The 24479-nt window shown below is 35.4% G+C and overlaps 2 protein-coding genes across 2 annotated transcripts in view; both read left to right on the top strand.

Annotated features, from left to right (window-relative positions):
- LOC308645254 (glycine cleavage system H protein, mitochondrial-like) overlaps nt 1-2555 on the top strand; it is a gene marked incomplete at its 5' end in the record, with an annotated part of 35126 nt that extends 32571 nt beyond the window's left edge. Inside the window, one exon of the mRNA XM_081287311.1 lies at nt 1548-2555. Coding sequence (XP_081143437.1) covers nt 1548-2074 — 527 coding nt within the window. The 3' untranslated portion in view covers nt 2075-2555. The remainder of the gene's footprint in view (nt 1-1547) is intronic.
- HIBADH (3-hydroxyisobutyrate dehydrogenase) overlaps nt 1-24479 on the top strand; it is a 117996-nt gene that overhangs the window by 86332 nt on the left and 7185 nt on the right. Inside the window, exons 5-6 of the mRNA XM_081288074.1 lie at nt 19624-19757; nt 21429-21505. Coding sequence (XP_081144200.1) covers nt 19624-19757; nt 21429-21505 — 211 coding nt within the window. The remainder of the gene's footprint in view (nt 1-19623; nt 19758-21428; nt 21506-24479) is intronic.

Genomic DNA, 24479 nt, shown 5'->3' on the forward strand with positions numbered 1-24479 from the left:
TTCTTGCCACCACCATCTTTTGTATCTTTAGCCTGTATTTAAAGGTGTACAAGTTACAGTTATTCTGATCCAAGATCAGGAAGCAGGTTTTCATAATACAGAGAAGAAAGAAGGGAGTTTTATGTTTGTTTTTTCTTTTCATAGCTCTGCCATAGGAGTCTCACTCCTGAAGTTGCTATTCTGTGGGGCAGTGATAGCTGAGCAGATACCTAAAAATCCGAGAGCAGAATCCTTCTCTTGTAGCAGAAGAACTATGGTCCAAACAATGTGAAGGAATCTATATATATATTTTTTTCTTTTATTTCCCTGCTGCTTGGCCCTAAAGACAGACCCAATGGCAGAAAGTATAGGACTTTCTAATCAAGTGCATTAGAAAGGGGATTGGAGGTGGGATACTAGAATGCCAGAGGGTTGGGAATAGTTCTTAGATAAGAAGGAACATCAAAAAAATGATATGTGTATGATCTTCTGAGGCCACCTCTGAGGAATACATCATGAATGTGACCCTAAAGAGCATACCAAAGGCTTTATGAATTTAGCTATGGAATAGACAGTCTCCTAAATATCAGCCTAGATTCAGGCTGGTGCATATGTGGGATGATTCAAATAGCACTGCAAAGGACTTGAAAACTGAACTGATATTTGAACTACAGCCTATGAAAGTAGGTTAGAACCTGACCCTAATCTGGTAGATTGCCTGGTAACACACACACACACACACACACACACACACACACGTACTATTTCTGTATGTATATACAGAAATTCTTTTCTTCATTGAATCTGAACAAGACCCATAGTTTCATAATGTATGATATTCCAAATGTCCACAATACTATAAAAAATTACTCAACACAGAAAGAACCAAGAAAGTGTGATAAATTCTCAAGGAAAACAACAATTAAATTGTCAACCACAAAATTATCCCAAGATGCTTCATTATCAGCCAGTGACTTTAAAATAGCTATTAGAACCACACTTCAAAAAGTTAAGAAGATAGGAGCTGAGTGAGGTGGTGCATGCCTGTAATACCAGTGGCTCTGGAGGCTGAGACAGGAGGATCCAGGGTTCAAAGCCAGCCTCAGCAATGGTGAGGTACTAAGCATCTCAGTGAGACCCTATCTCTAGATAAAATACAATATAGGCCTGGGGATGTGGCTCAGTGGTTGAGTGCTCGAGTTCAATCCCTGGTACCAAAAAAAAAAAAAAAAAAAAAAGAAGAAGAAGACAGAAAGTCTCAATAAAGGAATAGGAGTTTGAAAAAAGAATAAAATGAGAATTTTATAACTGAAAAGTACAATAATCAGAAATTTGAAGAATGTTCACAAGCAGAGTAGGTATTACAAAGAGTCAGTGAATCTGAAGTATCCAATCTGAACAATGGAAAGAAAAAGAAATCTTCAAAAAAAAAAATTGAACAGAGCCTCACGATCCTGTGAGACAATATCAAAGAGTCTAATGTCTGTGCCATTGGGATTCTAAAAGGAAATGAGTGTGGCTCAGGAAAACATTTGAAGAAAACAGAGGTTGAAAGCTTAAACCTACAGGTTCAAGAAGTTTGGTAAGAGTCCGGAGCGCGCTAGCTGCGGCCTGCAGCCTGCGGGCAGCCCCTGCACCCGTTGCGCTCTGCCCGCCGGGGCCCTGGCGGGTGGGGGCGGGCGCTGTTCGGACGCTGCGCACCGGACCCATTCTGCTCTCCGTGCGTAAATTCACAGAGAAACATGAATGGATAACTACAGAAAATGGTATTGGAACAGTGGGAATCAGCAATTTTGCACAGGAAGCTCTGGGAGATGTTGTTTATTGTAGTCTTCCTGAAGTTGGAGCAAAAATGAAAAAACAAGATGAGTTTGGTGCTTTGGAAAGTGTGAAAGCTGCCAGTGAACTCTATTCTCCTCTATCAGGAGAAGTAACTGAAATTAATGAGGCACTTGCAGAAAACCCAGGGCTTGTGAACAAATCTTGTTATGAAGATGGTTGGCTGATAAAGATGACACTGAGTGACCCTTCAGAACTAGATGACCTAATGAGCGAAGAAGCATATGAGAAATATGTAAAATCTATTGAGGAGTGAAAATGGCACCCTAAATAAACTAGTGTGGAATAACTGCAGCAGTTGTCTTATAGAAGACTTAAAAACTATTCTTAACAATGCTACTGGAAGAAGATACCCCTTAACTTCCCAATGACTGCCGATAAACACAATATGCATCTTTTTTACAATTCCTTATGATTTTTAGAGTAGGCACTAGATTGATATCAGAATTCATGAAATTATCTGTGGTAAAAATACTTATAAAAAAGTATGTAATTCAAGGATAATCTTGTTATAAGCCTAATATAATACTGTAACGTGCTTACATCCATCCCTGGATCTGGGTCAATATACTTAATGATCTTCCACTTGAAAAAAACTGGACATAGAGGAAAGTGTGTGTTGTACAGTGTCAGAAGAACAATACTGTCTTAATTTTATAATGTACTGCATTCACTGGTGTTATTTTTATACACTGAAACAGCAGCTTGCAACAAAATAAGAAATAAAATATTCAACTTCAAAATAAAAAAAAGAAGTTTGGTAAGCCCCAGATAGAAATCTAAGCCCAAATTATCATAATTTAACTATTTAGGACCAGAGACAAAAATAATCATGAATTAACCAGAGAAAAATAATGCATTACAGGGGAAATGATTGGAATGATCAGAAAAATCTCAGAGATCAAAAGGCAGTAAAACAAAATTTTTAAAGTGCTAAAATCAGAATTTTTATGTGGCAAAAGTACCCTTAAGAGAAATGAAGTGAAATAGAGATTTACAGCTAAAAGAATACTAAAAAAAAAATAATTGTTGACTGACCTGCTCTACAAAAAATCATAAAGGAATTTCTTCAGTCAAAAGGTAAATGACACCACAGAGAACTGTGGAACTTTAGAAATGAAAAAGAGCAACAGAAATTGGATAAATAAGATAAACTATTTTTTCCTTTTAAGTTCTTTAAAATATGTCTGATGGTTATGATAAAAAGTATAACATAGCAGAATTTTTGCTATGTAAATGTAATACAGATGTTGAAATATTATCAGATTGGATTTTTAAAAAGAGACCCAAGTATGTGCTATCTATAAGTTTTATAAGTTATATATTTATAACTTTAGGTAGACTAAAAAGGAAAGGGAAAATGGCATACCATGTGGATATTAATTAAAATGAAGAGCAGAGGATCTGAATAAATGAAGAGATGTCATTTATCTGCTTGATAAAGTATATAAAAGAAGTCTCGAGAGAATATATAAATTTTAAAGCAAAACCATATTGTTTCTTTTTAAAAAACTTAAACTTTTCTGGAAGAATACATCAATACAAATTTCCAGAAAGTTTTTAATAAGACAATTAGGATTCTGTTAGATATCTGAACATAATATTAAGTTATAATAATTTAAACAGTATGGTGTTTGCTCAAGAATATACAGTAGGTTAGAAGACAGAAATGAGTCCCCAAACAGACCCATGTCTATATGGGGACTTAGTATCTGAATAAGGTAGTCAGACTAGTGGAGGAATTGGTGAATTATTTAATGAATTACATTAGGACAGTTGAGTTCATTGTTGCAAGGCAAATTCTTAACACTGTACACTAAAATAAATAGCAAATGGATTGAAGAACTTTAAAAATAAAAAGCTTTAAAAGACCAGAGAAAAATACAGAATATATCCCTCATCTTTGCATAAAGAAAACTTTCTGAAATGACACATGATCAAAAAAACAAAAAAGAAAAATATTAACCAATCCAAGAATTAAACACACACATACATATCTGTGTGACAAGATACAAAGTTAAAAAACATTGACAGAAGAAGAAAATTAAAAAAATTATAGGCTTTCAGAAAATATTTTCAAAATATAAAAAAATAGGCATAACAAGAATGGTAAATGAACAAGTAAAGATCAAGAAATCAGGAGGAAAGAAAGAAATATATGATAAGTAATTTACTGAAGAAGTATATATTGGCTTTTATGAAAAGGTGCTCAGCTTTGCTGGAGGACCAAGAAAGACTATTCTATATCAAGCATTGCTTATTTAGTCTTTCACAGTCCTGTCAAGTAGGTGTTATAACTGCATTTTTTCAAATATTGCAGTTCATGAAAGTGGTGGAATGGTTTTTTCCATTAAAATCCTTTCTATATTCTTTAACTTGTGATGGATATATAAGTGTTATTTCTAGAATCCATTTGAAGGTGTTAATTTGATACATTTCCTTGAAAAGAGAGGACAAGAAATGCAGTTTACTACCCTGATCATGTGACCCGAACAAGTTAAGCTTTCAAGACAAATTTCTCTCTCTCTCTCTCTCTCTCTCTCTCTCTCTCTCACACACACACACACACACACACACACACTTGAGAAGATAGTACTTTTGAAAAAATGTGTTTATATTTTACTTTGGCAAATACAGCATACACCATGTCTCTAGATTTTGGCTTACCATACACTATATGTCTGAACTTCCTGGTATAGTGTTGAATTAACTTTCAATTGATGCAGGGGTTTTTTTTTGTTTTTTTTTTTTTTTTTTTTTGAGGCCTAATAGGTAATTTGTCAGCGTCCAATTCATTGTTTCATGAAATATGGTTTCCTTTGTCATTTTTTCTTTGATGATATTTTCCTGAGCAGTAGAATTACTGCTTGTTTTATTAAATACACACACACACACACACACACACACACACACACACACACACGAGACAGCATGGATGTAGGAAGGCAAGAAAGATGGAAGCTTATTTTTGCCAGATGGGGAAAAGAAAGAGTCATCTAATTTGGTTAGAGTATTAGGCATTGAATGTCAGGGGCCATGAAATGAGTCTGTATACAAATGCGTTTTTAAATTTTGCAGATAAAGGGTTTTTTTATGCCATCAAGATTTATTCTTATTAATCCTAGGATTAGCCTTTTGACCCTCTTTTTAATCTTTTAAAATACTGTAATGGCTTTAAAACTTTCTGACATTACAGTGACCAGAACTCATTAGTATTTTGTAAATGGTATCATACAGATTTCCATGAGTCTCTTCAGTTTGTTTTCTATAACAAATCAAGAAAAAAAAACTTTATAAAATGATATTCATAATTTCTCTGAATTATTATTTCCTACATCATTTCTCTCCTACTTCCCTTTTTTTGGGCAATTTTTTTACCATCCATTTATTAAATGGTTACTTTGCAAAGAGATAATGGTCAAGAGAAAGCAAACAGGTAAGCAACTATCAAGCATTTCACATTCACTTTCACATTAGAGAGTGCTGTGATCAATAAGAAGAATATGAATAAAGTGCATGAGAGTGTTGCACAGATGGGCTTCATGAGTTCTTTGTGATGGATTTATTGAAAATGGCACTTGAGCAGAACCATAAAGAATAAGTGGAGTTTTGGCAACTAAGCAGAGCCTGAAGTAGGTGGTAGAGTAGGGAGTGAATGTAGATGAATTATATCAGTACAAGGAGACAGGGTGGGTGTAGGAAGGCAAGAAAGATGGAAGTTCATTCTTAGGTGGGAAAAGAAAGAGTCATTACTTTGGTTAGAGTGTCAGGCGTTGGGTATGAGGAACTATGAAATGAGTATAGGAAGTTGAATTGGGACCAGACTTTGAAAGAACTTGCATGCCCCACGAAGGAACCTCTATAGTAAGTTAGATATACAGAAAGATAAGATTAATGGTCCCCATGGCATTGGTAAGGATTGAATTCAAAGGAATGTATGGCAGTATTTTAGGTGAGATAAACAGAGGGCAATGACTATGGAAATTGGAGAAAAATAAAATGTAGAGTTTGGTCAAGATGGTAGAGTAAATTCATATTTGGATATACCTGCTCTGATATAGGAAAATAATAGAATGTAGTAATAGAATATGAGAAAGCAGTAACAGAATGCTGCAAGACAAGATACATGTCTCCATGGATAAGAAAAAGAGTAGAAATACAGCAGATTAAGTGACACTAACACTTTCAAGCAGCTGAGCTCTGGATCCAAAACTGGGCAGCAGGGGTTGAGAATTCTCTTCCTAGTTAAAATGGGAGTAAAAGTACTCCACATGAGTAATCAAGTACTAATCTTATCCTCAAAACCTGAAGCTAGAAGCTAATATTGCTTCAACCCTTTACTTGGGCTACAAGGGGCAATAGGGGCAGGATTTGTTAGCAAGCCTTGAATCTTGGACATGGGAAGACATTATTATAATGGTAAGACCAGGCATTGAACCAGGCTCCATGACTGGATCTGCATTTATTTCTAATAGAGCAGGAGCTCCAACCTACCAGTATAAGAACTGCTCCTAAACTGGAGGCCTGAGAGATCCAATGAGACAACTATAAAATCACATTGAGGGGCTGGGTGCTATGACACACATCTTTAATCCCAGCAACTTGGGAGGGTGAGGCAGGAGAATCACAAGTTCAAGGCCAGCCTGGACAACTTTGTGAAACCTTATTTCAAAGTAAGAAATAAAAAGAACTGGGGATGTATCTCAGTTATTAAGTACCCCTGGGTTCACTCCTTAGTACTAAATCAATTAATCAACCAATCACATAGAGGGAAAAATGAATGAAAATGGCCAAGGTGGGTCAAGGAATGAGGATTAAACAAAATGATCCTACAAGTCAGAATTCCATGAAAAGGAAGAAAGGCAGTCAATAGAGTAACCTTACTTTATAAATTCCTAAATCATGTATTTCAGTAAAAAGAAAAGTGATTCTAAGGAGCAAAATAGAATATAAGAAGTAACAATGGATACAAAATGGTTTTTAAAATAAAATCAAAAACTTTATTGACTCTTCTAAAAACTCTCAAAAATCAGCTTTTTTTTTTTTTTAGCCTAGTTTTGGATCCAGAGCTCAGCTGCCTGACAGTGTTAGTGTCACTTAATCCTTTGTATTTCTACTTTAGCAACCTCAGTTTAGAGCAGAATTCTGTTGGTTATCTTGGCCCCCAGTAGATTAGTTACTGTTGCCATGAACGTGGGGTACTTTTATTGTCCACATGTATAGTTCTTTGGCCAGAGGGCAGGATTTGTTATCAGAACAGGATGGAAAAACTTACTGTTCAGAAGCAAAACATAGGTGTAAATTTATATCACCATTAATATCCTGTAGAACTAGCAATCTAAGGAACTAACCTTGGGAAAGGCTTTCATAGAACTTCTAGTACACATAGGTAGTAGGGTCTAAACTGAGAATACACATGCAGAAAAAGAAGCCAATTAGTGAAGTGTTTGAAGGAGAGAATGGGAAGACAAAAGTTGTTAGAATATATTGAATTTGTTGTGCTTCTGAAGGCCAGTAATAAGGAATGGCCAATAGATAGTTGAAATTTTGACTCTAGATTTGGAACTCACAGATTGACTATGGTCTTTGTTCTCAGTATACTGAACAAGTTGTAGCTGTTGGCTGTGCATGTAGTCAGGAGATCATTTGTATTAAGGGGTGAAGAGGGAGAAGACTATCATCCAAGATAGGTTAATACATATGGCTTATTCATTTCTTAAAAAAAAAGTAAAGCAAGAAATATACCTTTCTGCTATGATTAATTCTCATGAAACCAGATAGAGTTTTCCCCACTTACATTATCAACATTTAGTAAATAGTTGCCTTCATCACATATATGGTTCACAGCATGCTATAAAAGTTTTATTCCAACATTTTAGTGCTTGAAGTTGACTAAAAATATAATTTTAAAATTACTTCCCATAGGAGTGGTTTTTTTTTTTTTCCTCAGTAAGGAAACAACCAAGTGGAATGCACAGTATAAACAGTAATGTGTCCTTTCTCCTCATGCAAATCTGGTTAACTCCTTTTCCTTCAGTTTATGTCATGCATCATTGTAAGTGGTTGCAAAGGTACACAGTGGCTGAGGTCCTAACAAGAGTGGCAGGAGTGGACCACTTTCAAATACTATGTGGAAGTGGACACCTCCAACTAGGCTTTCCCCACAAAATTTGCAGTTTAGATTCTCAAGGGATTTCCAAGTGGATTTCAGAGATGGTAGGTCCTGGTTAGTCTAGTGCATCTTACTAGTTCTGCATCAACTTAATTTTAATTTTTTGTTATTCACAGTTTACGGGCTGTTGCAATTAGTTTATTATCTTGCCTTTTGCTTATTCCTTTTTTTTTTTTTTTTTTTTTTTTTTGTTACTGGGGATTCAACCCAGAAGTGCTTAACCAGTGATCCACATCCCCAGCCTTTTTTTTTTTTTTTTTGAGACAGGGTCTCACTAAATTGCTGAACTGACTTTGGACTGCTATCCTCCTGCCTCAACTTACCAAGCTGCTGGGATTACTGGCAAGGGCCACTATGCCTAGCTTACTTACTCCTTAATTCCACCCTTTCTTGTCTACCAACCACCACTTCCTTTTCCCTACCAGTTGCAATACCTCCTGTGAACAATCAGTTCTCTATAGAATGGAAGGCAGATGATTATTATGCTTGTTTATTCTTCTCATCAAACTGGGAGAGGGTGGATCCAGAGGGGCATGGAATATGACAGTAATTGCATTCCTCAGGACTTGTCTGTTAGTCTTATTTTACTTTGTGATTGATAATGCTGAATGAAATATGAAATTTTTAGGACAATATCCAACTCCACATGCAGAATATGTTAAGAAAGTAAAATGAGAAGGACATTAAGATTGCTTGCTATTTAATGAAAGATTCTTTATTTGACATTTAAAAAATTATTTTTAAAATTGAAAGATATATTGGTTACATGATGGAATTTTGTTTTGGTTTTGGTGGTGTAGGCAAGTGTTCAACCACTGAACTACACCCATGTTCACAAGACTGAGTTTTAAAACTCATATTCTCTTGGGGCTAGGGATGTGGCTCAAGCGGTAGCGCGCTCGCCTGGCATGTGTGCGGCCCGGGTTCGATCCTCAGCACCACATACCAACAAAGATGTGTCCGCCGAGAACTAAAAAATAAATATTAAAAAAAAATTCTCTCTCTCTCTCTCTCTTTCTCTCTCTCTCTCTCTCTCTCTCTCTCTCTCTCTCTCTCTCTCTCTCCTCTCTCACTCTCTCTTAAAAAAATAGATTTAAAAAAATATTAAAAAAAAATAAAACTCATATTCTCCAAAGTCATTAAGTCACTTCTACTTGGGCTGCAGCTATTTGGCCTTCAGGAGCCTTGTGTTTCATTGCAGCCTGACATTGGGCACCATCTTGATCTGGGCAAATGTCGGTTGCTTATTTATGTATGTATGTATTTTTGCAGTGCCAGAGATTGAACCTCGGGCATTGTGCAAGGGAATTACTTCTAACAGTGAGCTTCAAAATGAAAGCGTACTATTCCATTCATTGACTTACTATACCCTAAAGCTCTGCTTTGCGTTTCTTTCTGAGCTTCTGTATTGCACTGGTCCTTCTTGAGCCACCCTAGCTCCACACAGAACATTCTGTTGCTCTTTCAGCATAAGCAGGGCTATTGTGATATTTATCTGAATTCAAACAAGGCTAATTAAAAGAGCTGCTGACAGTTGTTGTGATCTGACTTTGACTGCAGCTTGATGGTCATTATGGGTAAATAATGAACCAGGTCTGCAAATGTAGCAGCTGCCAACTTGGGATAGAAGAACGGCTATTGCTTCCAATTTAAGGATCTATCGACCGCTTCTCTTCTCCCTGCAGATCTTCTGCAGAAAACAAATGTTTTCTGCTGCTGTGTATTGTGGTTTCAGCTGTTTCAGATATAGACTATAATTTCCTTCTTTAATATTTAACTTAGGACATTATTAGCTTACAGAGTTAACTTTTCTATTTTGAAAAAGTTCAGCTTTGTCCTTGTATATGTGATAACTAGCTAATCACTTGTAATTATTTATATGCATTTAATTTGTGTATTATGCAGGAAATAGCATGTCTAGAACAAAGTGTAGCTTGTAAAAATATTTCAAAATCTACGTAGATAGCAGCTTTTTTTAAAAAAAAAAAAAAAAAAGAAAGATACATGTTCCTTTTGTTTTCTAAAAGATAGACACCTCTTGCCAAACCTTGGTTTTGGGTTTTCTTCATCTCATCAATGGCTTATAAAATATTTTGATACAAATCCCTATTCATCAATTCAGAGGAACTGCAGTGACTTTCATTAAAATGCAATACTGAATATATTGTCACTTCATCACGAGCTTTCCCTTGTCCTATTAGTAAGTAGGAACAGGTGCATTAAAGGTAAGATAGACGGCAAATTGCATTCATAGATTAAATATACTTCCCTGCAGATTTCCCACACTCACAAGATACAGATTCTGGATTTAAAAGTCACATTCTAGAATTTGGTACAAGCCAGTACTTAACACATCTCTAGCATTTATTCAGCTGCTATGAAAAGACTTATCTGCATTATGTAAAATCTGAGGATACAGTGATGCTTTCTTTGTGCATAATGCAGCGGAGTTTCAGGATCTTGCTGGGAGGAAATGATCCTAAACATGCCTCTAAAAGACAAGTCTTACTTTGAAAAATAATGATGAAAAATTGCTTATTTCTCCATGTATTTGTATCTATGTTTATTTCAGGAAAAGCTAACCAAACTTTGTTTATCTGACTCTAAGAATGGTGCTCTGAATGTTTTTGCTTTTCTGTTTCCAGCTTGGATAATGCCAGAAGTAGTGTTAACAAGGGGTTATGTTATGCTGGCTTATGTTAAACCAGATCACCCCTAACATGTGCAGAGCCATTCATCTGTGTCACCAAAACCCAAGAGAACATCTGACATGGACTCTGAAACAGAAACAGTGATCACTTACAAATCAAACATGGCACGCTCTAAACTGATTGTGCACGGCAATCTTTTCTAGAAAGGACAACTAATTGAACATGATAAAGTGTAAAGTTAATTAACACCCTTAAATTTGTTGATTACTTTCACGGGATTATATTGTTCTTGAGTAGCAGCTTTCTGTCCCAGCTGTCGCCTTTTTCAGCGAATGTCTCTGGTAAACAATAGAGACACCATAACAAGTCGTAAATGGTCCCTGTGACAGCAGCCCCTTGTGAGGCTGCATCTGTAGAAAATGATTAGAACAATTGCATTTTAAAGACGGCTCACATTGCAGCCCAAGTCCCATTGGTCCTCTTCTTGATCTCTTTTGATGGCAGACTGGTTAAAACATTTAAGTTCTTTTGAGTAAATTAAGTGATTTACTATGTTTTGCTATATTTGAGTGGGAGTGCTTGGCAGCAAGGTTTTTACAGTAGTAAAGAAAATGTAATGCTTTAGCTTTCCATCTCTTCCCTCTCTGAATTTGAAGGCTTCTTTCCAGTAGTCATAGAATAAAAAATGATCTCCTCATTTCTGATTTAAAAGTGGTTATTCTGGGTCATCAGCATTTGCTTGCATCATGGTTTATCTTTTGGTTCAGCTTTTCAACAAGGCTAAATTCCAAATTTCAGTTATTTGCTACTGTTAGGCCAAAGTGCTATTAGACATATCACTTAGAAATGCTACTCAATGAACATTTTTAAGCCTAACATGCCATTCAGCTTGTTGTTACATTTGAATTTTTTATAACACTTGTATAATAACTATATAAAATACCTTTCCAATGTATTCTTTCATTTGAACTTAAAGTATTTGCCAAGTGTTTTTATTACCACTTTCAGATGGTGAAATCAAGACTAAGAGGGCTATGACTTGTCCAGTGGTGTGACCTTGAACCATGGTTTCACCCCAGGTCTCTTAATTCAAATCACATCTTTTTCATTTTTTAATTCTAGATAGTAATATTTCCATACATGTGCACTTATGTTCATGCTTGTTTATGCAGTGGTAAGCGAAAATGCCAGTACCACATGTGGAGAGTCACGCTACTCCAAAGCTGAACATTTAAAAAATATGACTAATTGACAAACAAAAATGGTATATATTTATCACATAACATTGTTGTTTTAGAATAAAAATACATTATGGATGGCTATATGGAGCTAATTAACATGTGCATTACCTCACACACTTATTTTTTGTGTAATAAGAATACCAATATCTACTCTAAACAGTTTTCAAGAATATAATTCATTTTTATTAAAAAGTTGAGCTATTTTGAAGCTGGGCCTGGTGGTGCATGCCTATAATCCCAGCAGCTCCAGAGGCTGAGGCAGGAGGATCAAGAAAGCCAGCCTCAACAATTTAGCAAGGCTCTAAACAACACAATGAGACCCTGTCTCTAAGTAAAATACAAAATATGTGGGGGTTGGGGACGTGGCAATGAGACCCTGTCTCTAAATAAAATACAAAAAGTGTGGGGGTGCTGGGGATGTGGCTCAGTGATTAAACACCCCTGAGTTCAATCCCTGGGACAAAAAAACAAAGTTGAGCTATTTTGATAAACTAGAAAACATGAAGTCATAATTAATCTTAATTAGTATTCTTGGTCATTTTATTAATCACTGATTTCTGCCTTGCCTACTTTCTAAGAAGAAATTTAACACTTATCACACACAAGCTTTATATTGGGTAGTAAGATTCTAACTATTCCTGTGTATAAGGATCTTAACGAGACACACCAGAAAAATCATGAATTAGAGGAGGTAGTAAAAATGCTTATTAGAAATATCACTTAGAACATTATAAGAATAGGAAAAGGAATAGAAAAGGGGGTTATGGCCATGAAATGTTATTCAGAGTTGATATGAATGTGGTCTTTAAAGATAAGCAGTGGTTACCCAGGAAAAGAAGGAAGGAAAAGGAATTTCATATAAGGAAAGAGCCTGGGAAAGGCATGGATCATTGTACATTCAAGCCACTGCAAATACTTTTTAGCAAGGCAATTTTTCTTGAGGTAGTTGATTCAAAACAAAACAAACAAACAAACAAAACCCCAGAAGTGATTAGGGTTCATTGACAAGAAAAACAAAGATTAAAAATCAGAACCAATATAAAGGAGAGAGAAAAAGGAAGTTCATTGCTTCTTAAAGACAAAAGGGAAGGAAGAGTGAGTTGTATAGTTCTTTTGCTGAAACATGAAAGTGCAAGTACTTCAAAATAACTTACTTAATGGGAAAAAATGGGTGGAGTTCTAAGACTATAGAAGAAATGTTGAGGAATAGTGAATAATGCTTTTAACTGCTGCTTATATTTACGTTAATGCATAACTGAGGTTTTAAGCCTATAATTATATTGTACAGTAATTCTCTTGAACTTATTCTTTATTCCTGATTTTCTCTTCTCTAGTTATTTTGTTTTGCTAAGCAAACTCAGATCTGTTGTGAAGGAAGGTGGGGCATTGTGTGCATTAGATAACAGACAGAACTCAGTGTCCATATGTAAAACCTGCTGAATTTCTTGCTCTATTCATGTTAGTCTAAACTGCTCTGAACCACATTTGCAAGTGGAGTCAGAATTCTTATATTCCTATAAAAGTTTCCACAAGCCTGCCCTGTTGTCAGTAAAACCATTACTCTTTGAGAATAGTTTCTTGTTTCCTTTTTCACCTTTTCTCTTTCTGAGAATTCATTATTCTTTCAATGACAGGGGTTGAAAAATGGATGGAAAGAAGAAATCAGGATTTGATTGTGATTGCCCTCATTCATCTGACACTTGGAATAAGATACTACCTTTAGCCTTATTTCTGGGTGTACATCTCTTTTCCCTAATTATATTTTAGACCTGGGTATACATATCTTTTCCCCAAGTACATTTTATTGTTCTATGTCTACCATAGCTTTACATTTTGGGCTTTCTGGAATAGTCATATTTCAAATATCCTCTTTACCACAAAATAAGTCTTGCTTTTTGATTACGAAAAATATGCTTACTTGTTGAATCTTTCCACCTAGCAGAAAGACTTAGCAAATTGTTAAAGGCACTGAATACATGCTTGCTGTTGGAATTTTTAATTTGTGAACCTGTGTTTGACTATATTTATACCTCTCCTGAGGCATGCATCTCTCTTTATTATTCAAATTTTCTTATCCCTTCCCCATTTCCTGCTCTGCTCCCACCACCCCTTCCACCATCACATGTACTAGATTTCAAACTCCTTGAGGGCAAGGACTATGTCTTCATTCCCAGGGTTGAAAACCACTGAGATATATAAATCTTGGGTGATCAAATTTTATTTTGTCAACTAAGAGACTTTGATTATATTTAAAAGCACTTTTCCTTGTAAGGCTGGTTGAAATAAAAACATACTGCCAAGAGAAGTGGTAGACGTCTATCATCTTAAAAGCAGGGTAGTCAACTACCCATTTTAAATGATGTGTACATTCATCTTTTTATTTGTCTATACAAATGAGTTCAATTTTTCTGATTCTGGGGCCATGGAATGGAATCACTAGAAACATCATCACCAGAAAGTGTTAGATAAACCCTATAGGCAACCACACTACTTGGTAGATTTAATTAATGTACTTAGAAAATTAATTTTTTTTTTTGTACTGAGAATTGAACCCAGAGGCACTTTGCTACTGACCCACATCCCCAACTCTTTTTAATTTTTATTTTGAGACAGGGTCTTACTCAGTTTCTTAGGGCCTCAGTAAAGTGCTAAAGGTGGCCTCAAACTTGACGATTCTCCTGCCTCAGTTTCCTGAGTCACTGGGATTTCAGGCATGTACCACTGCACCCAGCTTCTTTTTTCTAATTTGAAACAATTTATATATTATTTGTACAAAGTGAAACATCACCTTGGTTTGTGTGTTAATTTGATGAATGTTCAAATGTGGATGTATATGAATTCGAGAAACCCAAATTATTATAGAATTTCAAAAGCTTCAAAGTAACTCAGTGATTATTTTGTCTGCTTCACTTCATAATTTAAAAAAAAAAACTTAGGGCAAGCGGTATTTAGTGACTTGCTAGAATGACAAAAACACTTTGTGATCCCGGGCAGATCTGGCAGATCTCCATGAAAGCAGTTAGCTCTCAGTACTTGCTGTAGTTGTTTATTTTCTCAGTCTTCCTTCCATACTGTCTACTTTCTTGGCCTTTTCATGCTGCTATAACAGAACACCTAAGACTGGATAATTTATGAAAAGCAAATTTACTTTTTACAGTGGGGAAGTTCAAGATCAAGGGGCTAGCATCTGGCCGGGGCCTTCTTGCAGCATCATTCTGTGGCAGAAGGGCAAAGATAGGACAAGAGAGTGTGTAGGAGTGTGAGAGTATGTGGGAGAGATTCAAACTTGCCCATTCAGCACTGTCACATTGGGGATAAGTTTCTAACATGTGCCTTTTTTGGGGACACACCAAACCACAGCATATTTTTCTCTTTGAACCAATAGTCGGTTAACTGAGCATCCCCTATGTATCAGACTTTGGATATGGGGTCAGGGAGCCAGCAGTCACTGCCCTGAAGAAGCAAATGTTCATGTGGAGAAGACAAACTGAAACAGAGGTCTTAAACAGGTGGTAGTAAGTACTGTGAATGAAATTAAGGCAGGTAAAGGAAATCAAGAGTGATAAGGTGCTCTTTTGGATTGTTACAATGAGTGAACAGGGAAAGCCTCTTGGAAGAGGTGAATTTTGAGCAGAGATATGAATGAAGTGAAGGCTATAAGTCATGAATACCTGGGAGAAGAACATTCAAGGCAAAAGGAAGAGCACATGCAAGGCTGTGGTATGGGAATATGCTTGACCTATTTCAGGAACTGGTAGGAAGCCAAAGGTAGCTAGAAAGCAGCAAGTGATGAAGAGAATGATGTGAAATAACATAGGAGAAGTAGCCAAGAGCCATGTTAAAGGGCCCTCTGGGGCTTTGTAGAACTTTGGGTTTATATTGGAAGTGATGGGAAGCCTTTGGAAGGTTGAGAAAGAGAGGACACATGAACTAGGTTTATATTTTAGGAGGATTATTCTGGCTGCTATATGGAGAACAGACTGTGGAGGCAAGAGCAGAAAGGAGATCATATAGGAGCTATTGCAGAAGTCCACACTAGAGATGGCAGTGGTTCAGACTAGGGTGGTAGTGATGGACAGAGAAGTGGCCAGATCACAGGTTTATATCTTCTTAGAAGCAGGGAGAAAGGTGATTTAGCCTTGACACTATAGCTAATCACAGGACCTGATACTAATAGGCATCCAATTAATAGTGTTGAATGGATGAAGCAAATGCAGATTTCTCATACCTTTCCCATACTATGCTCCCATTGAGAGATTTTGCAAGAGGTCTTCACAATGTTGCCGTCTTAACATGGACTGCTCTGTAATACTTAACTTGGGCTGCCTGCTTCTGTTGTTTATGGATGTAGAACAAATCATTTAATATTTAGCAAACAAGGCCAAGATTATCCCAGAGGAAATCATGGCTTAAATAATCAAATAGGAATTAAACACCTACTTTGTAAGCCCAAGTTTATAAAATATTAAGCCCTTATATTTAAGTGGCATTTTTATTTTAGTGCATATGTTCACATATTCATACTCTATGAAGAAGTTATTAATGCTTTTCCAATTTTATACTCTGAGACTCAAAAGTTAAATAATATTGTTTATTATCACACATCCAGCAGATAATATATCCCCAAACCCAGATATTATATCTCCAGATCCTTAACTATTTTTCTACTATGCTTATTCTTCTGTTTTCCACTTGTCTATTGAATATATCATATACTGCGATAGATAATGGGGAAGCTGACATAAGCAAGACCCCGGTGGTGACCCCATAGGAAAACTCAGAAAAGAATATCAAAGATTTTAATAAAGTATGATAAATGCTATAGTAAAATTAAGCCTAGAATATATTTTGTTTTTTTATATACCACTATTAAAATACATAAGTAAAGTATAGGTTGAGTATCCCTCATCTGGTGGGCCCAGAAGTGTTTTAGATTTGGGATTTTTTTCAGATTTTTGGAATATATTGCTTATATGTAATGAGATATCTTGGGGTTGGGGGGCTTACTAAACAAGGAATTCATTTGTTTCATATATGCCTTATAGACATAGCCCAAAGGTAATTTTACACAGTATTTTTAGTGCATCTGCATTTTTGACTGTGTCCTGTCACATAAGGTCAGGTATAGAGTTTTTTACTTGAGGTGTCATGTTGATGCTCAAAATGTTTTAAATTTTGGAACATTCCAGATTTCACATTTTTTGGATTAGGGATCCTTGAACTGTAAATATTCTTTCAGTATTCTTGCAACTGAGTATGCATTTCACATCTTCTTTTGGAAAACAGACTTGAATTAAAATGGTATGGCCATATAATACATACATTTTTTTGTTTACTGTTGGTAAACATTAAAATCCATACAATATCTTCTGAAATTCATAAAATGTCTACACAGTTTTTGAGTTCCAGCTTCCTAGATGTTCTTTCCTTAGTCCAAAATGCTTAGGTTTCTTTTAGAATAACTCAGGTCCTAGTTATGCCTTTGCAATAGGACTAGACTTGATAGTATCATATGGGTAAAATAATATATATGGAAAGATAAGATTTGGTCCTAAGAAATGCCCAAACTTTAAAATTACCCAGTTTAGTTAGACCCTTGCATTAGGATATAGGTTATGATAAAGTCAGAAATGATTACAACACCTCTTTGAGAGGAAGAAAGAGTGGAACTACCAGAGACTTCAGAATTAAAAGATAAATTATTCTTTCTTTTGTGGTCTGCTCTTGCTTAAATAACTTATTTCTTCTTTTTGAAATATGTGTTTGAACAAGTGAGAAAGTGCACCTGTCAAAAGATTAACCAGCTGAGAACCATTGTCAGCATTAATTTTCCTTTAATAAATGACTCTCTGAAGCTATTTAGCAGTCTGTAATCTAGATACAAAGCTGTTGACCTATGATGGATAGTGCTGGATTTGTTTGTAAGCTTTGACTTAAATTGTCTACTTAATTTCTCTAGGTCAGATCAACAGGATTAGGAGAAAGAGTGGTTATGTGGTTTGAATAAAAATAGCTAAAGAAATTGAGCAAAATAATTGTAAAACATTAATGGTTTCACCATCTTGGTGAAGTAAGTTAGAAACAAGCAAAATGACAGCCACTTAAACATCAGTATTATCAAATATTCAAGTGACATAGGTCAGATAATTGAAAGTATTTTTTGTATAATTGGATTTTTGTACATAATCCATTCCAAAGTGTGTTGGAAGATATTGTGAAATAATGTAATTTCAACCGTATGTGCAAGTGTTTCCAGCTTTTATAACGTGGGCACTCTTTCCTCCAAGGTTGTTGACTAACAATGCTACCTTCTTTTGCCTTTAATAATTGGTTAAAAATAGTGTGAACTACAAAAGAGAAAGCTACTGAAGTTGGCAATAGCAAAATATTACATTTGAATGAAATAAGAAACTCTTGGCTTTTTTTAATGTCAAAGCTTTATTTTATTGAATAAATTAAATCAGAAAGGAGGCCTTTACTTATAGCTATCTATTTAATGGCAAGGTTCAATACTTAATACAGCTGTAGTTCCTTTATTCCTAGCTGTATGTAAAATAAGTTATAAAAGCAAAAATTATAATACGATAGTTTTTCCATTTACCTCCCTTTTTTCCCCACTTCAGTACTAGAGATTGAACCCAGGGGCATTCTACCACTGAGCTACATCCTTAGCCCTTTTTAAAATTTTATTCTGAGATAGAATCTTGTTAAGTTCCTGAGGCTGGCCTTAAACTTGCGGTCCTCCTGCTTCAGCCTCCTCAGTTGCTGGGATTATAGGTGTGTGGCACTGTGCCTTTTAGACATTCCTATTTTTGAACAAAACCTCACTTGAAAATTATGAATTAAGATTTCTCTCAATACTAAAGCAGTAATGATACTCTTGCTTTTATTTTAATGTTAATAAAATGAGTGAGGCTCTCTGTGCCCTTTTTAGACAAGCCTAGGCCAAGTTTTATATGTCAAATTAGAAGTTGTTTTTCCAGTCATTTTAATCAATGATGTCTTTGTTAAAAGCAATTAAGAAGTAGCCAAAGAAAATTAAATTTTATTTCTACTTTCTGCTCATATCACTAGGAATGAATTACCTAAAAGATAAATCAGGAACGGCTGGTCGCCGTGCCACACACCTGTAATTCCAGTGGCTCTGGAGGCTGAGATGGGAGGATTTTTTGGAGTTCAAAGCCAGCCTCAGCAACTTAGTAAGACCCTAAGCAACTCAGCAAGATCTGGAAAGTACACACAGGAATAATTAGTCTTAGTAAACAAATTTTCTTTCTCTTAACAAAAAGAATCTTACCACCTGAAATGCCTTCTTGTTTATGGGCGAGAGAGCAAGTTCTCTCTTTTTAGATCTCTTTGCAAATCCTTCTGGCTGCTGCTGTGCTTGTCAGAGCCCAGGCAAACCTATCATAGAATAGGTTTCTAAGGAGAATAATAGATGAATTAGAATAAAATTCGCATTTCAAAATCCTATATGTATCGTGCCAAAATGTTTAAGATGAATTGAGAATGAGAGTAAGATTAAATCTATGTGTCTCTTTTTGTTTGTGGTTAACCTCATGGCACTTGATTACTGAAATATTCTTGTGGAGATGTAGAGCATCTTAGACATATGTGGTATATATACAATTTGGAGGCCAGATGTTTTCATTTGGTTTTGGGATTTTCTCTCCTTTTACTATTTGAACATTTAAAGAAATGTATCCTTTTGCTTCTGTCTCTTTATACCCAAATGATTCAGGTGTGGGAGCTGCTCGGTCTGGGAACCTAACGTTTATGGTAGGAGGAGTCGAAGAGGAATTTGCTGCTGCCCAAGAGTTGCTCGGGTGCATGGGCTCCAATGTGGTGTATTGTGGAGCTGTTGGGACCGGGCAGGTAAAATTGTCACATTAATGACCTTGATATAATGATGCAAAATTGGCTCATGGTGTTTTCTATTTCCTGACCACATTCTTTTTTCTCTTTATTCTGTTCATTCTTGGTAGGCTTAAGCAGATGCCAGCCAATTTACTTATTAAAATAAAACTTTTTTAAAATATCAAAATTTCCATCATTGTGATCTTGGCATGTCACCCCTGAAATCATCCTTAAAACTATTTCTGTTTAGGTGCTCGTGTTGTCTAAGTAACTGTTGCCCTCCATCTGATTTTGTAATTACTTGCTATAGCTCCATTTATACTACAGTTAAGTAGAAGTAACCTATGTCTTTTAATATTTTTCTTGAAAAGCAAATAATTTTCATCTAGAAATATGAGGTGATTGACAATACTGAACTATGAAGTCAAATAAGTTGTACCCTTCCACTCCTAACATACACACACTCCTTCAATTCTTCCTTCCTTCCTTCTTCCAAACAGTGCTTTTTAAAAAAAAATTTTTTAGAGAGAGAGAGAGAGAATTTTAATATTTATTTTTTAGTTTTTAGCGGACACAACATCTTTGTATGTGGTGCTGAGGATCGAACCGGGGCTGCATGCACGCCAGGCGAGCGCGCTACTGCTTGAGCCACATCCCCAGCCCCCAAACAGGGCTTTAATCTTAGTTACCAGTACTCTCTTTCTCTCACGAAAGACTTCTGTATTATCCTAGGTACATTTATTGTTTCCATACCTTATATGTCATTCTTTAAGCTCTGTGGAGTTTTGCTTCTGTGACTGATTGCTGACCATCTTGTCCATGCCACATATGACCTGGTCCAATCTTTCTTTCATTATCTCATACCTAGTTTACTGCTCAGAGGGCCTAATAGGTCTCTAGATGCCAAATGTATCACTCTGTGCAACACAATAACCAAAACCAAGACTAACAAGGTGCTTGTATCATGATATGTACTTCTTTTTTTCTGAAACTTTGAGTAGATTCCTGTTTCCTAACATCAAATCTTAGCTCTCTGTCTTAGCCTTCATAGCTGGTAACAAGCTCTTGACAATTTCAACAATCAAATTTCTCACCATTTCCTAAACTCTATACATATGAGTAATTTTCTTACTAATTCCAGAAACATCTAATGCTCCTAAAAATTTAATCCCCTTTATTTATATATTTATCTTTTACTCTAATCTCCTCCTTTCTTTTCCTTGCCTATTTATATCCTCCTTTGGCTTCCTGAGAGACGATTTCTACCTCTTGTCTTTGGTGATCTTGTTTCTCTGAAGTTATGCTCTCTCTGCCTCATAACCTCTGCCATATATTGTGTCATTTTATTGTTTTGTTTGTTCAGTTTTTGCCTTTCATGTAGCATATTATTCCCATTCCCAGTGAGTTCTAAGTTACATCCCTTAAAGAGCAGTCATACCACATGGAGGGATATTCCCTGTAGTGCTGAGCCCATAGTAGGTGCTGGGTCACTACTGTGAGTTTATGACCTAGTGGAAGAGATCCCCATGTCTGCTGTGGGGTAGCCATTGGGCTTTGGAAGCATGCTGCATGAGAATCAACAGTTGAAAGCTGCTTCCTTTAGAAAGAAAGCTATGGAATTGGGCAAAGAAAAATTTCCTGTGTGTTTTAACGTGAAAATAGAGATATTTCGCATGTATTCTTTTTCAGGCTGCAAAGATCTGCAACAACATGCTGTTAGCTATTAGTATGATTGGAACCGCTGAAGCTATGAATCTTGGAATCAGGTTTGTCTAGTAGTACATTTTCATATACTAACAGTTTTTATTGGCTTTCCTATTTGAGTTTTGGTATTAAAAAAAAACCTGATGTTTGTTGGAGATAAATGAATTGATCCAGGGACATTTTGAAAGCACTTCATTATTGAACTTTAATAGACTTTGCTTATTGGACAAGCAATAGGACCCTGGAGAGCATGAATACTCTTTGCCATAGCCATAAAATGTACTGCACTGTGCATTTTAAGTTATATTATCCTTTTTTATATGGAAGTCCCATTTCTTCTATTATGTTAAATGCAAGGAACACTTTTACTATAAAAATTAAACATTCTTTGGCAGTGTCAGGAAAAATCTGTGTGAAACACAGCTTTAATGTATGTGAATTCAAGTTTATGCTACTGTGTGACTAGTTTTATGTACCTATTCTAAATATAGTCCCCAAAATCTGCACTAAATGTGTTCTTGGTAGTTTGGTTGCATTCATAAAGCTACAATTCATATGCATAACTTTCATTTTAACTTGCCTGTAGTTTGGTTAGTTGGCATTAGGATCTGTCTTTAAAATAAATGTCATTCATACTTTGCTTAAAGTGATTCAGGAATTCTGTTTTTACTACAGATGCTCATCTTTTAGAATACTTAAGGTTAATGTCTTAATTTTAGCCTTTAATCTTTTGGTTTAGGAATGCTACAAATGATTAATCACCTAATTAATTTTTGAATATTTTACATTTTGTGAATATAATAAATATACATTTCTTACTTTAGAAAATGCTTAGTAAGCAAGATGTTTTATTCAGGTGCTTTCTTCCTCACATTCACCAAGCTGCTAACCAAATATATCACAAAGCAAAGTTGTGGTTCATATCATAGCTTTTGATACAAGCAATAAAATGAGCCAAAGTGCTTGAGATATTTTTAAAAACATGGTAATGGATTCACATTTCCTCTTAATTACCATATCAAGATGCTGTTGTTTTATTGAATTGCCCTTGTCTCAGATGTTAAACTATCTTGACCTATTAAGTTGTCATGTTGTAATTGAGATAAAAGAGGAATTTGCTTTGCATCAGTGCTAATTGGTTTATCAATATCCTGTACCATTTACATTTTAAAATTGAATGTCTATAAGATGGTAAGGCATATCTTTATAAAGCCTTAATAAAACTAGTAGTATATAGGGAGGCCTTCAGAGTGTTGTGTCTGTATTGTGGCCAGTTGTAGGCTGTGGGTCACTTATCATATTTAAAAACTCGTTTCTAGTAACTTGGTTTCATGTCCATTCTTTAGACTAATTTCTTGGAAGAGGAAAATATAAATTTCTGGAACCAAAAAATTGCATACAAAATTAAATTGTTGTTGACAACAGGATTACTATGCATATGCATCTTTGTTTTCGTTTTTTTTTTAAGAGAGAGTGAGAGAGAGGGGGACAGAGAGAGAGAGAGAGAGAGAGAGAGAGAGAATTTTAATATTTATTTATTTTTTCTTAGTTCTCGGCGGACACAACATCTTTGTTTGTATGTGGTGCTGAGGATCGAACCCGGGCCGCACGCATGCCAGGCGAGCGCGCTACCGCTTGAGCCACATCCCCAGCCCTGTTTTCTTAATTTTTAACTTTTTTTTAGTTGTTGTTGAACATAATACCTTTATTTTATTTATTTATTGTTATGTGGTGCTGAGGATCGAACCCAGCTCCTCGCACATGCTAAGCAAAACACTCTACTGCTGAGCCACAACCCAGCCCCTGCATATGCATCTTTATAATTTTATTCCCATTTTTCTAGATATAAGTGAATGTATCATAAAAAGTTAAAGCCTAGATGGACCTATGTTATACCATAATATGACATATGCCCTTGTCTCTGCCATTTAGTCTTTATTTAGTACCTGCAGCATCACTGGGTTAGGGTGTTCCTTAGGCACAGTGGGGCATCTTCTGGAATTCCTTGAATAATTTTCCTGTTAGAACTCTGATTAGATGCCCTTCTTAAATGAAGTTTTGTATAGGAAAGTGCTTGTGGATGTTTTCCTCCAAGTATCAGCTAAGAAAGAAGAGTAGAAAATCAATTAAATAAAATGTATATAATGAAATGAAAAACTTTGGTTACTAATAGTGTGTGTTTTCAAGGAAAAAAAATGAAAAGTAATATAATTCCAAATACAGACATTTAAGAGCAGAAGTAATAAATAGAGTTTAGTGTTTCCCTGACTTTTGGCCTTGATACACTATCACAAATAGTATTTAGAAATATGAAACTTTAAAATATGTAATTTTTCCAAAATTCTACATATGTTCCAATACATACAGACACATAAAATATATACTAAAAGTCTGAACACAAGACAAAAACTTACTCATTTTATTTAACTGTTAAAATAATTTATGTTTCTAGTGTTACAACTAATAAATTACTTACTTTCATAACATTAGGATTTTATCACTTTATCTTACAAAATTGTCGGTGGTTTGAAAGCCCTAAAAGTGAGTGCTTCTGCTATTGTCTTTTCTCCATGGTTTACAGACATGGTTTAAAATGACAGGATTGTTCTCTAATAGAGTATAGAGAGTGACCACGATTTATTGAGCTTTGCAAGGTGAAAGAGAAAATTGGCATCAGCAAGCATAAATTCCCAAGTAGTAAATTCCCACGAAGTAGTATAGCATCAAAGTGGTTCAGCCACATTTATATTCTGTTCACTTTGAAGTGAATTCTTTTAGAGTATTTAATGTCAGTATTTATAAATTGAGTTACCTATTCCTGAGAAGTGATCATTTCTGATTAATTTCATTCTTGTAAGTCAGTGTTTTTTCTGGGACTTTGTTTTTTTAATAGAAGAATAAAATCTTACCATTTAAAATTCTTATTGACCCTATATTCTTTTACAGTGAGCCTTTATGGATGTTAGTGAAATTTTAAAATGTTGTAAAAAAAAAAGTAAAGAGTGAAAAATATTGGTATATAATATATTTTGAAAT

The sequence above is a fragment of the Spermophilus citellus genome (genome assembly GCF_964194105.1).
Source record: "Spermophilus citellus genome assembly, chromosome: 3".
Classification (NCBI taxonomy): domain Eukaryota; kingdom Metazoa; phylum Chordata; class Mammalia; order Rodentia; family Sciuridae; genus Spermophilus; species Spermophilus citellus.